At 34.2% G+C, this 17,328-nt stretch overlaps 1 protein-coding gene across 1 annotated transcript; it reads left to right on the top strand.

Moving 5' to 3' along the window:
* Nucleotides 1-7,134: 7,134 nt before the first annotated feature.
* LOC120533898 (extracellular calcium-sensing receptor-like) lies at nt 7,135-16,402 on the top strand. Its single transcript, XM_039761042.1, has 5 exons — nt 7,135-7,401; nt 8,114-8,926; nt 9,900-9,917; nt 10,884-11,007; nt 15,498-16,402. The coding sequence occupies exons 1-5, from the start codon at nt 7,135-7,137 to the stop codon at nt 16,400-16,402; spliced, it is 2,127 nt and encodes a 708-aa protein (XP_039616976.1).
* Nucleotides 16,403-17,328: the final 926 nt, after the last annotated feature.

Here is a 17,328-nt window from a genome sequence, read left to right on the forward strand (position 1 = left end):
CCCTGCGGACACCATATTCAACTTCTGTGTATAATGATGGAGTACTGTCAGCACATTTCTGTACATACTGGAATCGATTTGATAAATAAGAACTGAACCAAGCGAGCACGGGCCTGTAAGTCCAACATCGTTTTCTAGCCTGTGCAGTAAAATAGAATGGTCAATGGTGTCAAATGCTGCACTTAAGTCCAACAACATAATTACAGTGGAATTTCCTTCATCAGAGGATATCAGAATGTCATTTACAACCCGTGTTAGTGCCGTTTCTGTACTATGACCAGTGCGAAAGCCAGACTGGAATTTCTCAAATAAATTGTAATGTAAGGTGTGACTGAAGCTGACTGGCGACTACTTTTCTAGTATTTTAGAGAGAAATGGTAAATTTGAAATAGGCCTATAGTTATTTAGTATGTGTGGGTCTAGGTCTGACTTTTTAAGTAATGGTTTAATGACTGACACTTTTAGTGCATCAGGTACTGTGCCATGCAATAATGAATTATTGATAATGTTTAGAATTGGTGCTACAAGAACATCCATTGCACTTTTACTAGTTTTGTTGGCACTGGATCTAGGGAACAAGTAGTGGGCTTCATTTTAAATTAAAGTTAAGACTTCCTGCTCAGTTACAGGATTAAAATTATTAAAGTGCTGAATGCAATGTGAGACAGGGTCTGCTAAGCTAGTATTTGGTTTGTACTGTGATGCTGAGATCTGGGATCTTATATTTTTAATTTTCTCATTGAAGAAGTTCATAAAGTCTGTACTGCTAATATCTGTTGGTATTTTGCACTGTTGATCTGAATTCCCATTTGTTAATTTAGCCACTGCTCTAAAAAGTACCCTAGGATTTTTATTATTGCTATCTATTAATGTAGAATAGTATTCTGAGCGAGCTTTAAAGAGGGCCTTTTATATTTATTAACACTCTCTGTCCATGCAATTTGAAAGACATGTAGCTTTGTTGTTCTCCATCTGCGCTCCAGTTTTCGACACTCTAATTTAAGAGCTCGAGTGTTTTCATTAAACCAGGGAGAGTTTCTATGTGCTTTGATTACTTTTGTTTTTAGGGGAGCCACTGTGTCCAGAGATATGTATGTATATGTATATATATGTTTATATATGTGTGTGTATGTATATATATATATGTATTTGTGTGTATATGTGTGTGTATGTATGTATGTATGTGTGTATATGTATTGGTGCACTGTGAAAAATAATAAAGAGTCTTGGACTTTTATCCGGTGTCTGGAGTTGTACCTGAGGGTTCAAGGGAGCACTAGCGCCCCTTACTGCCACAATATATATATATATATATATATATATATATATATATATATATATATATATATATGACAGCAACACTCATCACTCACAACAGTGACAAAACAATTACATTTACAATCATGTTACGTTATTTCAAAATGTTTCCTTTTCTTTTTCATTACTTCTTTAACACACTACTTCTCCACTGCGAAGCGTGGGTATTTTGCTAGTATTTAATAAATACACTGACAACTGCATGCATACAAGTATATTATGTACACAGTATTAGTATTAAATGAAATAAAATTTATAAAAATTAGCTATGTTTCTGTTTTCATTTTCAATAAGGTCTAGTTTACAGACATTTTTTCATTTTTATTTGTTTTATTGAATGAAATCATTATTTCTACATTCACGATATGTTTCATTTTAGTTTTTGACAATAATAATAACAATAGTTACAACTCTACTTTATTTTGCCCTTCAATTATTATAGTTATTTTTCATCATCTCCTTATCCCTTTGTTGTACTTTTAAAGCATTTGACTTGTCAGGTTCCACCTTAGCTTTAACATCCCAGCAGTTATTTTAGGCCTCTGTCCTTTAAATAAAAGGATTCAGTGCTACATTAGAATGAGATGCAACTAAAACACTTTGTAGCCCAATGGTTTGGGATATTCCAAGGCTCCTTCCCCTCATTCATTGGCCAACAGTTCTGTCTTCAATTCAAAAGTGCCATGCCATATGAAGAGGTTTGCTGTCTATGGACTACATTTGTTTTTTTTGAGTTACCTTCTTAACTGTATTTTACCAAACAATGCATGCATTTTTCACACTGCGAGTATATGATGTTTTTGATATTGGTGTTGTCCAGTGTTTATCACCATTGGCTCCCACTCTGGCAGAAATTTTATTATGTCCTGTCTCCATGAAAACATGACATTATTTTTCTCATTTATATATCTCAGCCATCACTGCAAATTACATGGGGTAATTAATATATACAAAATTATAATTTTTGAGTTGGGTTATGATGGGCCACAGCATGGGTTTAGTTTATCATTAAAGATATGACACTATTTATAGTGGTACTTTCTGTTTTTTAAATAGTTACAAGGCACTTACACTTGGCATATGTGAGTGCAGGAAGGGTCCAATAAGAATCAGCAGTATTGGTGCTCAAGGACATGATTGGGATGGAGTGGCACTCAAGGAATGTGCGGGTTCTGGGATTCATACAGCACTGCATATACCTCTGAGCTCTAAAACCATTGCCGTCCTGCCGTTGGTCTGTAGTGACAGAATAGAAGAAGCAGTTTAATGAAGGTACACAAGTTAGTGAGACAGCCCTTGAATAAAGTATGAGTACTTACCGAACGGGGGTGTTGAAGAGTGTCCAAATGTAGAAATGCAAGTACGCATGCGAGCAAGTTTGAAATCATATACAGTAAGTACCAAATTGCGGTTGAAGTGAGAGCTGAGCGTAGCTGGCATTGCAGGGGATTTACTGATTGGAGGTATGAGATTGGAGTCAGTGGAGTTTGGTTGCGAAAACGATGTGGCCATATAAAATCAAACAGCTTATGGTAGGGGTCGTCTTTATGTCAATCATCATTTGGCCAGATATCTTCTGAACAAACTAATAGAAAAGAAAGTGTAGCAATTGGAAATAAGTCCTGGGGAAAAGGGTGGGACTGAGTTGGTGAGTTAAAAACTTGTTTATGTATATAGTTTTTTTCTTTTATCCTTTTTTCTTGAACATCCTTTTTCAGAGAGAAGTAAAAAAGGAACTTGAAATATAATTTTTCTTATTATTTATATTTGTTTTTATGTCATCTGAACTGTGTTTTATAATTGATGTCACAACACTACTTTTTCATTTTCTGTTTTTTTTTTTGCAATTGTAAATAAACAAAGGTTGTTTTCCTTTCAAATTTTTTCTGCTTCTCTTTTTTCTTTTTTTCTGATCCATTCAGTTATAACTCCAGATGACCAGGGACCTTTTTACATAACAGGGTCCAAAGGCACAGGGTATAATATGAGTATTTCTGCAATAGTCTTTTCTGAAACATAGTGTATGGGATTAATTGGCAAATTAAAATAATGTGATTTTATGACAGTGTGTGTACATGTATATGTGAGTGTGTACTAAGATGTACCAAGGGCCATTCCAGGATGAATTCACATCTTGTGCTTAAAAAAATACTACTAAAGTCAACATAAGTGTTTGATTTTTTGAAGACAATATAACCTGCAATTGAAAGAACCTGTAGAATGTGCCGGCACACAATATAACATTATCCATTTCTTAAACTTACTTTCTGAACCTGCTTAATCCCATTAAAAGAGATAGCCCAACATAAAAATCGCCTGTGTATAGGGTGCAAGCAAAGTGCAGTAGTTATTTCAACATTTACTGAATTCAGTGTTATTCCTGTTAACAAAAACTAAAAAATGTATGTCATTAATGAAAAATATAATCAATTTGTCAACTAAAACTAAGATTAAATTGAACAAATGTCTGAACACTACAGCTAAATGAAAATGACAAGATAAAAGCAAAAATGAAACTAGTTTTTATAATTTAAATTTTTATTTCATTAGCCTTTGTGCATAATGTACATGCAAGCATGCAGTTACTGGTATATTTATTAAATATTATTTAAAACCACATATCTGTAAATGTGTTTAGTAATGATCATTGATTTGTCTGCATGTACAAGTATCCCTCGCTGCTGGCATCTTAATCTGTGGATTTCATTGGTCATTTCATCCATCAATTAGCTTTCCCATCTAGAACAGAAGACGAAAACTAAAGCTTCATCACTTCTCAATGACTTATTCTGTGGATTTCATTGGCCATAATTGACCATCAGTCACAGATGTTCAATTGTCAGCAAATTGCAGGCAACTTTCATGAAACTTTAATGAAAAGGTGCTTAAATTAAAATATTACAAATGTTACTTTGTGAAAATACAGTAAAAGTTTGAAAATTAGTGTCATTGAGTCTGTATCAAGCTTATATAGTCACCTTTATGCTTCAAATTCATTCATTATTTAGTCTAGAAAAAAATGTTATCTTTATACACTAAAGAAGGTAGCCATTTATCCTCACTTCTCACATATATTATTTGTTTATTGATGGTACCTTTGTAGTGACAGATGAAGCAGATGTGTAGCATGCATGCAATATTATTGACTGCACCAACATTACACGTATAAATTTAATTTAAATTTAGTTTTAATCAGGTTATTTGTACTGAACCACAGCAGAACTATCTGCTGTGTGGAAGATTCACTCAGGCATTTCAGGGTCTTTTGTGCACTTCGTTGTAATGAAAGTATCTGCTGAATGTACTTCGTAGTAATGAGATTTCTATAGACTCGTGTCATACGGGGAAGCTGTCGGGACCATAAAAATACTTTGTTGTAATGAAAATTTCATTGTAAAGATATTCGTTGTAATGGAATTTTACCTGTACTTGTAGAAATGCATGGAAAACTTTCATATCTATTTTGCCTATTGTTAGTAATACAGTTCAAGTAGTGTCTTCAACAGTTTTTTTAAAAAATAAGCAAAGTAAGAATTCCTTGAAGAAATCCACTTTCAAAGTTTCAAAATAGGTAGATGGCACATCTGCATCAGGAGATATCAAAAATAAATATAAAATATTTATGTATATGTGTGCAGTGACACAGTGACACTGCTCACAAAGAGAATTTCATGAACAAATTATAAAACTGCACTATTTGCTTAAAGTTGTTGCAAGTTAAATGAATTAACATCAGAGCAAATTTATTTGATTCTTGTATCATTTGATTGTACTGGAAGCCTTGAGCCGTCATATTATCATCAGAAAATTCTATCGAAGACATTCAGATTGTATGGCTTGAGTTGATAGGTACACCATGGGTGATATACAGTTTGACAACTATAAAGAAAACTGTGTTTTTACAAAGACTTTTTTTGGTGAATAATACAAAACAAATATAAATGTAACAAAAAACATTAAATAAAATACACAAGGTAAGAATGAAAATGTAAAATTTAAAAACACTTACAGAATTAAAGCAGGTCTTGTTTATTCTTAAGAAATATGGCTAGCTATATGTATGTCTGTTATTATCACATGTTGTAATAACACTCTTGTTGAAATAAACACTGCCATAGTGACACAGAAGAAGGCTTTGTTATGTGTCAGTGCTTGGAACTTAAGTGGCACACCATCTGTTAGGAGCTTCTGTGTTCCTTCTGAATTCATGTAGGTTTCCTATGGCTCCTCCAGATTATTCACACAGTTAAAGCAGATGCTGTCAGGTTTACTGGAAGCTATGAACTAACGTGTGTTGAGTGTAAGATTGAGAGAGACCTGAAACTGACTGGTGCCCCTTAACAGCTACTTCCCATCTTGTCTATCAAGCCTCCTTCCACAACTCTTCAGTTTGCCATACCTCATCACAGTCCTGCTGGAAACAGAACTATTGTTGTCTTTTCTTGTATTTCAGTTTTATTTAAATTATTTAAAATTATATTGTGGTAGTTTAGAGTAAAGCATTTTTTCTAGTCTTTTACAATATGCTTGCACTGATGTTTAAATATACTATTAAAGAGTCTAAATTGAAACACACACACAAAAAAAATGTAATTATTAGACCGTAAATTATGAAATCCTGGGGATCAAACCTTTGAGGAATTTTCAAATGTGCCCTGCAGCTATTTTGGAACCATAATTAAGTCTGAACACTGCATCATGTTTGGAGAATTTGTTTATTGGTAACAAAGCACGCTTATGTACTTCACACAACCATTTAACATCAAACTATATAAATAGAAGCTATTAGCAAAATAACTCTAGTGTGAGAGACCGCATAAAAATGAAATGTTACTCTTAATTGTTATGCTAGCACCTTTTTCTGTAAAAACTGAAAAGTCAATTTGCAGGCCATGGAAAAAAGCAGATCTTCCTGTGTTTTCTAAAGATGGGGATATTAACATAGGGGGGATTTTTTCTCTACATGACAGTCCGGTTGATGCAAATCTTACGTTTACTGTAAAACCAGAAATATTAAAATGCAAGGGGTAAGTGTTATTACACATTAAAGCAAATATTTAAAACTGGAAACCATTTTAAATTCAGAATTTGCTTCTATCTTAGTCTTTTTTTTCCAATGAAACAAAATTTTGCAAGGGGTTATTCTATAAAATCACTCTGAATCACAAAAGCAAAATACTTCTGACAGCACAATTTCAGTTCTTTGCATAGATATCAGTTTCAAACGTAAACTTGGGTCCTGAAAGTCAGGCTTTACACAAAGGAAAGGCTTCTTTTGTCTGCAGTCTTATTTGATCTGGGATTAAGTAACGTGAGAGGATTTGGCACAAAAGAAATGTTTTGTGAATTGCTTTTAATGAGTGTAATGACATCTTTTATCTGAATAACTGGGTTTGGAATGAGTACATTAATATTCCCCTGAAAAGCAGGGGTCTCTTTATGTTTAATTTTTTAACATATATAATTTATGTTTTAATCAGCGTATTAATTTAATGAATCTGGTCATTTCATGCAATATTTCAATAATAATTATAATACTAAATACTATTAAAGTAAATGTTCCCTGAATTGTATGTTTTTCTTAATATTATTATTATTTTTACTGATATCTTTTAAATTTACTTTTAAAGGTTAATGTTGTTAGCATTAAACTTTAACAAATTTCTGAATTTAAGCATTATGTAATAAAATTAGTTTCTTTACATTTTTAGTAGTTGTAAAACAGTATTTTTGTTCATAGTGCAAAAAAGAATGGTGTAAAGTGTATTTGTTTCTGCTTAAAGCCTCAATTTTAGAGAACTGCAGTTTGCTCAAACAATGATTTTTGCGATTGAAGAAATCAATAACAGGACAGATATACTAACAGGTGTCACGTTGGGATATAAGATTTACGATGCTTGCAGAGAAGTCCAGCTGGCACTTAAATCGGCAATGTCTTTACTGAATCGGCAAGAAGGGGAGGATAAACCAACAAGCCAGGCATCCTGCATGAAACAGTCCACCGTTCTTGGAATAATAGGACCGTCTAGTTCATCACCATCGGTGGCAGTGGCAACAGCTCTAGGACCTTTTAACATTCCTGTGGTGAGAATGCATATTTTAGTGTCCTGTTTACAAAATGTATAAATAAACATATTATAAAACAGAAAAATAATGATTTTACTAGCTGTTAGATATACTAGAAAATGAACAATCATATGTGTATGAAAAAAGAAAAATATTTTAAATCAGGCTTAACATAAAGTAAGAAAAGGTGGTGTGTAAATGATCTATATAGGTATATATATGTAGTTATACGGCAGAGAGTATTGCACATCTCACAGTTACAGCAATTTAACAAGAACAAGAATAAAAAAGGCCAGGCTATGTGTATTTATTACAACATTGATACAATAATATAAAATGTGTAGCAGACCTGAATAGGAATATAATACGGAATATAAGAAGTCAAAAGAAGTCAGACATACAAGAGACAATCATTCAGTCCATCAGGCTTGATGATTGCCTAAGAATAGCCAGTTTATACCAAAATCTCTCCCATTTACTTTTTAAAATGTGTTCATTTTTCTGTGTCAGCAAGACTCTAAACTTTGTTCTAGATTCAGACTTTTTAAAAAAAAGTGGCTCATGATTTCTGAGTTAAATTCACTGTGTCCTCGAGTTGATAATTCATTAGTTCAAAGACTGATGATAATTCAGTAGTTCAAAGACTGATGATAAAGTAGTTCAAAGACATCATCTTAAAAGTGTCAAGTTCGATTCCAGAATATATTTATTCTTTTTTCTTCTTTATCAGATTAGTCATGGTGCAAGTTGTGCATGCCTCAGCGATAAAAAATTGTTCCCATCTTTCCTGAGAACTATACCAAGTGATTTCTACCAAAGCAGAGCCTTAGTAGAGCTTGTTAAATATTTTGGTTGGACTTGGGTTGGAGCAATAAGGAGTGATGATGATTATGGAAACTATGGAATGGCAATGTTTTTACAAATTGCACGTGAAAAGGGAGTTTGTATTGAATATTCTGAAGCCATCCAAAGGACATACTCGAGAGAAAGACTCCTGCAGACTGTACAAACAATCAAGATGTCAACTTCAAAGGTAATCATTGCCTTTGTGTCCTTTAATGACTTGGAACTCCTACTAAAAGAACTGTTCATCCAGAACATTACTGGCTTTCAATGGATTGGAACAGATTCCTGGATTTCTGCCAAAAACCCATCCATTGTGGAATACTACAAAATTATGAGGGGAGCACTTGGCATGGAAGTAAGCAATGCAGTTATTCCAGGATTAAAGGACTTTTTATTAAATGTTCGTCCATCCAACTCTGCTGGCAACACAGGCATGACTGCTTACTGGGAATTCCTGTTTAATTGCACACTGATGCCTGTAGAGAACACTTCTTATGCTTCTCCATGTACAGGTTTAGAAAATCTAAAAGATGTAAATAATCAATACACTGACTTATCCAATATTGGATATACTAATAATGTGTACAAAGCAGCATATGCTATAGCATATTCACTTCACAACATATTTAAATGCAATGTTATGGATAATGATTTAAAAAGAACATGTCCTGAAAGAAATGCTATTGGGCCATTGGAGGTAAGTCATATAAATGCGACTTTAACCTGAAAGTTTATTACAAAACCAAAATGTGAAAATAATCAATAATTCTAATTTTATAGGTTCTAAAGTATTTGAAAATGGTAAATTTTACTACAAAAAATGGAGAAAACATTTATTTTGATGACAACGGTGACCCTGCATCAAGAGTAAAAACATACGACTTGATAAACTGGCAACTGAATAAAGAGGGTGATGTGGAGTTTGTTACAGTTGGCTCATATTATGCATTTCTTCCAGAAGGGCAACAATTTTCTATTAATTTTGAAAGAGTTTTTTGGGCTGGAACAGGAGAGAAGGTAGCATGATTTCCGTTCACAATATATCTCAGTTGAAATTAAGTCAATATTGTTACAGTACTTTCTGTACAGTAATTAAATGTATTTCAATACATAATGTAGGACCTTCCCTGTATATTAAAGAGTTAGAATTAGTGTGAAGCTATAGCTAGAGCGAGTTATTATTTTCTGTTTCTTTCTCCACAGGCTGCTATTGTCTAATTTATTAGTTGTTTAACTGCATGGACTGACAACAACATGTGATATTTGCAGATAGGGATAAAAATCACTTTCATCATATCATTTTGGATAACAGAGGACAATAACAGTGTAGTTATGATCAGCTGATGCATTTTGCAACTTGGAACACTAAAGCTTTCAATTACAAGTTAAACTAGGAAAATTACTTTAAGGGTAAAGTTAGTATTTTTACAGGAAATCCTTAAGAAGTAAGCATTGGCTTCAGATGAAAAGAGAGAGGGGTCTTTATATTTTTGGCTCTAGCTATGATAAGAAAACCAGAGGCATGGGAATCTTAAAAGATAATTTCAGTATTTTTCAAGTCAAAGTTATTTCTTTACAAACTTGGTATATATTAATTTGCGACATACAACTGTGCTCTATAATGAATCATTTTTTGAAACAATTTAAAAATACTTTATCTGTTCTTGCAGCTTACAATAGAGCCCAAGGTAATCCAGATCCAAACATGAAAAAAGGCCTACATTTATTAATCTGTGCCTTGTGATTGCACAAATATTGTAAAACAGTGTATCCATGTTGCTTTACAAAGTAATTAAAGAAGTAAAGAAACTATCAGTGAGATTCACCCATTTTAAAAGAAAACCAGCCCTAAACCTCATGTTGGTAAATTTCCCTCTCTCTGCGCTAACATTTCAAACACCCCAATAGCATGGTTTCCTATAGCTCATTTTTGTTTTTAGAATTGGCTCCTTACTAGTAAGTTTTCTTTCAGGATTTAGAGAAATAAGCTATCTTTTTAAATTGGCGAAATGTACGACTATGAAGCATTATCGCTGAACCATATTTGTATCAGCCAGAATATATTTGAGGTGATCCAATAGGTCGAAGTGAAAACAAGAGAGAAACGAGCAGAACTGGAGAGACAAAAAGAACAAACTATGTAACTGAAAATGGACAGGTGTCAAATGGTGGTGCACGTGTGGAAAATGTAAAGTTAGGCCACTCACAAAGACTGCCTCTGTTGAAGCGAGTTGAACATGCTGCTTTCATGACTGGGAAACTTAAGCATGTAAAGGGATGAACCTGCTTTGTTATGTGAGGTTGCTGTTTGTGTAACAGATAAGGACAAATTTTCATCAGCAATCACAGTCAAGAACAAGTTCTCAATCAGTCTTATGCAGATGAGGGAGATGGTGCTGAGTAGGGTCTGCAAATAGTGTGCATCGACTTTAAGAACGGTTTATTAAATCATTCACACCTTGTCTGACGTGGTTTATATCTACACTGGCTCATGGAGAGCAGAGACTGATATTTGCAGAATTAGGAATAAGGATTAATATGTCTGTGTATTTTCTATTTGCTTTAAATGCCTCTTAAATAACCCAAACCAGCTATAATGTTTGAAATACTCAAATATGGTAAGGTTTCAGGAAAGATATCCTCCTCTATTACAGGTGCCCACATCTGTGTGTAGTGCAAGCTGTCTCCCAGGCACTCGTAAAGCTGTTCAAAAAGGAAAACCTATCTGCTGCTTTGACTGTATACCATGTGCTGATGGAGAATTCAGCAATACAACAGGTATGATTTAGTAAGTTGGCACATTTAAAAAATATGTGCATATGGATCTATACAATTATTTTGTTCTATGTGTTGATTTAATATTGTCCATAACAAAACATATACAATAATGCATAGGAGAGCTACTGCTCAACCTGGCTGCATCAGGTCCAAGGCAAAACGCAACAAAAGAGAAGGAGGCTAAAAATTGTACAAAATGAATTGATTATAAAATGGAATCATGGTGTAGAGGTCACTGCTGCCTACAAAAATTAGGTTTCAAGTCACTGTCTTTTTGCTACCTATGCAGGGTTTGCATATACTCCACTTGCCAGTGTACGCTTTCTGTGAACCCACTGATTTTTCCTCACATGCCTAATACTTGTGTGTTAGTGAAAGTGACCAGATTCTCCTAGAATTAATGCATGGATCTGGGTGGAAGCAAGACATGGGTGGTAAGGTATAATGGGGTGGCTGGCTTTAGTGCTCAGCTAGATTAATGATTTCCATGTGGATTTATAATGAGACTTATGTATCTGAGCTTGGGTGTATAAATTCTCCTGGAACAGGTACTTTACCACTTTTGGTTCTCGAGGCAGGTGACATTATTTAGTCATGAAATCACATTTTTCTTTAATAGTTTTGAATTCTTTTCTAAAACGTGGGTGTAGGAATACACACCTCTCTTTCACCCATATAGGCAGCAGTAGCTCAGTCGGTAGAGCGGGTGGTCCAGCAATCGGAGGGTCGCAGGTTCGATCCTGGCTCCCGGCATGAGAATGCAGCTGTTGTGTCCTTGGGCAAGACACTTAACCTACCTTGCCTGCTGGTGGTGGTCGGAAGGATTGGTGGCGCCAGTGTTCGGCAGCCTCACTTCTGTCAATGTGCCCCAGGGCAGCTGTGGCTACATAGTAGCTTATCATCACCAGTGTGTGAATGACTGCTGTGTTGTAAAGCGCCTAGGGGGGTTCTTGAACTCTAGTTAGGCGCTATATCAAATACAGGCCATTTACCATATTAACACTATTTACATAAATAATTCAACGGAGCTAAAAAAGTGTTCTTGCATAGCCAATCCAATCTTGAAAGCTACATCATTAGTATAAAGTTGACAATGAATTATGGGTGTCAAAGTAACAAAGGCAACAAAACAGAATCAGAATTCACTTTATTGGCCAAATATAATAATGTATACTAGAAAAATGTCTTGATAGCACTGCTGCAACATACAAGGACAACACAGAATACAAAAGATAAATATAAGAAGATAAAATATAAAATGATAAAATATGATGCAGCATACAAGGGCAATCAGTCAGTAGGATTAAAATGTTCAGGCAGTCTAGTGTGCAGGTATAAATAGATACCGAATAGACGCTCAGACCTGATTAGTAAGAATAAATGCACTTGAAAAAAACGGTTTAGGTGACATGTTGTTTTAGCTTTCACTGCATAAAGACGTTTATCAGAGGGAAATCTTTGGGACAGGTGATCCCCTGGGTGAGTCAGATCAGTTATGATCTTTGCCGTCCTCTTCCTAACCTTGCACTCGTATATGAGTTGAATGTGAGGTAAGTTATAGCATATGATCCTTTCACAGGCTTTGATGACGTGTTGCAGATTGGCCTCAGCCTGAACGGAGGCTGCACCAAATGGCCTATAGATGAGGTCAGAATGGACTAAATGATGACTATGTAGAACTGGACCATTATTGCTTGAGGGAGATTGAATTTCCTCAGCTGATGTAAAAAGAACACTCTCTGATGGGCTTTTTTTGTCACAGCACAGTGCCCAGAAATTTTAAAGATTTCATCAGCTGAGTCATTTATAACAAGTGATAGCAGGTGCCTGTTTCCTGAAGTCTATGATCATCTCCTGAATTTTTTGAATGTAAATGTCCAAATTATTATGTCTGTACTACAGTGTTAGATTGTCCACCTCTTGTCTGTATACAGTCTCATCATTGTTTGAAATGAGGCCTATTGTTGTGATGTCATCTACAAATTTAAGAAGTTTGATAGATGGATAGCCAGAGGTGCAGTCACTTGTATAAAGGGAAAAGAGAAGTGGGGAAAGGATACATCCCTGTGGTGCACCAGTACTAAGACATGTGTGTGCCCAACCACACCTACTGTTTCCTATCTGTAAGAATGTTAATGATACAATGGCAGATTGAACTAGGCAGGTTGAACTGGGTGATTTCTTATCTAAGGGCTCTGGGATGATTGTCAATGTCAATTTATTTATAGAGCACATTTAGTACAACATCAGTAATGCTGTTGCCAAAGACCTTAACATTAAAACATATAATAAACATAAATAAAATAAATAGAATAAAATACAATAAAACACAATAAAACCAGTAGTAAATTGAAACAATTTGAAATTGACTAAGAGGAGAGAGACATCAGTATCCCTGAAGGTCACAATAACCCAGAGTTTTGAAAAGGCAATATATTATTTATGTGTTGTATCCCTTTAATTAGTTATCATCCACCTGGATTTATTAGTTATTGTGATTGGCCTGTGCTGAGTTGGAACTTGGCCAATCACAGGGCTTCACTTTGAACCTTATAGATTAGTTTGGTGGCATCTGAGCAGTAGAGTAGGAGCTTCATTTAAAAGTTGAAAGTTTGCATAATTATTTATAAAGTAAGTAGAATATAATTGTTTGTCCTTAAAGTATATTGTTTACATGATTAAATTTGTAATTTGGATATACTGTATATATTTTAGTACAGTTTCTATATATAGACGTTTGAGGAATCTGAAGTATAATTGAACAGACGCTATTTGGAGTTTCACACATATTGTTTATTATAGAATTATAGTATTATGGTTTACACATTTATAATATGTATATATGTTAAGAATAATTACTTATTTAATTTGAGTAAATGCTTTATGGTTTAACATTCTAGTAATTGCCTGATATTGATGTTATCTTGAGTGTAGTACGCCATTTACTGGATAAATAAAGTACCTATGAATGACTAATGTTAACATTGACAAACTTAAGAGAAAGACACTGGGATAGCAAATTAATGTTTATTATTTTATTTAGACCATACCTTCACATTTGTATACATTTGGAAGAAATTAATAAATAGAATTTGGACATCTTCATCCATCCCTGACTGGATGTGTGCAGTGATTGTAATTTAATCCTGAATCAGCTTAATTCTTCACTACACCGAGAATAAAAATTAGTCTTCAATCTAGTTTTAAACAGTTCAATTGAAGGGGACTCTGTAATTAGATAAAGAATTCCACAGATGAGGTACAGCACCTGCAAAACCCGTCCTCCTTAGTTTTGCACTTAGTAAGAAAAACAACAAGAGACAACTGACCAGCAGATCTAATCTCTCTGGATGGCTAGTGTATAACAACAACAGTTATTTATACAGCACATTTTCATACAAACAATGTAGCTCAAAGTGCTTTACAAGATGAATTAAAAAGGAAGTTAATATGTAAGACATAAACAAACAAGATTAGTCACTAATATTATACAGTATGTAACAAAGTAAAAGGTAAGGTCGGATGGCGAGAAGGACAGAAAAAACAAAAAATCCCCAGTTAGGCTGGAGAAAAGAAAACAAAATCTGCAGGGGTTCAAAGGCCAAAAGATTGCCCAGCCCTCACTGGCCATTCTACCTAACATAGGTGGTCTAAATCATTCCTCATGGTTTATAGGCTTCACGAGGAAGGATTTGATGATATTGTTCAATCCATAAACGCAGGGGGCAGCATGGTACCTTAATCAGGTTGTTTTGGCGTAGATCGCCACCATGGAGGAACCAGAAAAGACAGCAGAGAATAGTACACATTAGTATGGAATTGCAGAACCCAGAGGAAAATGACAATTAAATGCCCATATAGACTAATAGGGATTAAACTAAAATGTAGCTATGAAAAAGCCATTAATAATAGGTTTTTGACAGTTTTTTTTAATTGTTCTACTGTATTAGCCTGGCAAATTTCTATTGATAAAATATTCCAGGAGCATAACAGCAAAATTCCACCTCACCTCACTTTTAAGCTTAGCTTTTGGAATTATAAGCAGACCTTCATTTGAAGATCTCAGGTTAAGACTTGGAGTGTAAGGGGACAGACATTCCAAAATATAAGACATTTGCAGGGTTATTTAAGGCTTTGTAAACCATTAGTCGTATTTTAAAGTCAATGTAAGTTATGGCATTAAGATGTCAGTTACATCTAAAATACTAAACAAATAAAGATGGTTAATGAATAAGTCAGTCAGTTGGACGTGATGCACTGGGAGTAAGGGATGTCTGGTCAACTTATTGTTAGTTGACTTTTGTGTGAACTGTTCAGTGATGGACAGGCAACTCTTTCTAAATTGGATACTGCCTTATATTTGCTGTTGGGACAAAATCTGGCTAACTATGAATTACATGTGTTACGGAAAATGTATGAATAAATAAATAACTTTCTATTGCTCTCACATTTCTTATTGAAACTTAATTAAAATTTTATTTTGTTTTCAGATTCTTCTGATTGCTGGAAGTGTCCATTGGAATACAAATCTAGCAAGAAAAAAGATCACTGCATCTTAAAAGAGACAGAATATTTAATGTTTCATGAAATTATGGGAATACTCCTTGTGACCTTATCTTTGCTAGGTGCTTTTCTAACCACATCTATTGCAGTTGTTTTCTATATTCATAGAGATACCCCAATTGTTAAAGCAAACAATTCTGAATTAAGTTTTCTTCTATTGTTTTCATTAACCCTTTGTTTCCTTTGTTCTCTTACTTTCATTGGCCAGCCTTCAGAATGGTCCTGCATTTTGCGTCACACATCTTTTGGAATCACATTTGTGTTGTGTATCTCATGCATTTTGGGGAAGACAATAGTTGTCTTGATGGCCTTTCGGGCCACCCTGCCTGGCAGTAATATTATGAAGTGGTTTGGCCCAAGCCAGCAGCGGTTAAGTGTTTGTGTTTTTACACTCATACAGGTCAGCATATGCACAGTTTGGTTGGTGACATCGCCTCCATTTCCAAACAAAAACATGAAACACTCCTCAGAAATAATTATTTTAGAGTGTGACCTTGGATCTGTTACTGCTTTTTATGTGGTTTTAGGTTACATAGGTTTTCTTGCTACTTGGTGCTTTGTTCTGGCATTTCTGGCACGCAAACTTCCTGACAATTTTAATGAAGCCAAATTCATCACATTTAGCATTTTGATATTCTGTGCTGTTTGGATAACTTTCATTCCAGCTTATGTTAGCTCACCAGGGAAGTACACCGTAGCTGTAGAAATTTTTGCTATTTTAGCTTCCAGTTTTGGTTTGCTTTTTTGCATTTTTCTCCCGAAATGTTATATTATTTTAATTAAACCAGAACAAAACACCAAAAAATATTTAATGAGTAAGATGCCCTCTTAATATTTTACTATTATGTATACAAAAATAGTTAATTACATTAAATAAATAAACAATAATTTAGATCAGAAACACCAAATACAAAATGTTAGGTTTTTAGCTATTGCACACACACTTATTTAGCACAGTATTGTTTAATTACCAAATGAAATAGTGTATATAATTGTATATATTCAAAATATTTTTGCATGTTTTCATATACTGATAGCTAAAATATAAGGTGTTTTACCAAATCCATTTTTATTCATATCTCAGTGCAACAAGTTACAAATTTTGGACTGTTTCCTGGTGCACAAGTAAGGGCACTTAGGTTGATATTGTTGCTGCACAATTCATAGTTCTCTAAGCATTTCTTAATTTGGCAAAGTTAAGCACCCATGTGAGAGTTACATATCTGAAGTTGTGTCTTTTCAAAATTAAGCTATGCACAATGGTATCTGAAATAGTAAACAACCTTCCTGAGAATTTATTCATCCATTCATCAGTTTTCAAGGCAGCCTAATCCAATGAAAGGATTTGCACATAATGGTATGTCACTGGATCAGCACAGTAAATAGAAATAATTTTTAAAAATCTAAGTCTATGAATAAGAACTTGGCAATAACAATAATCACAATATCATAAAAAATAGTGTTTCAATATCACTATGCATGATTCTGTCATAACACTCTTACACTAGTAAATATAGTGCATTAAATGTATTCATAAAGCATGTTAAAAATGAACAGATCCTTCTGGGCATTTCTGGTTTAACACTATCCTTGCTCATAACATAAGTAAATAGTTCCATTAGGCTGGCCATATAGTTAAACTGGTGACTTGTTTCTGGACAGAATAACATTTAGGAACCAAATGACTGCCCTATGTCATTTGTCAAGTTTTTATTCAAGGCAAACTATTCAAAATTAAAAAGCATAATAAAAAAAATG

The sequence above is a fragment of the Polypterus senegalus genome, chromosome 1, assembly GCF_016835505.1.
Source record: "Polypterus senegalus isolate Bchr_013 chromosome 1, ASM1683550v1, whole genome shotgun sequence".
NCBI lineage: Eukaryota > Metazoa > Chordata > Cladistia > Polypteriformes > Polypteridae > Polypterus > Polypterus senegalus.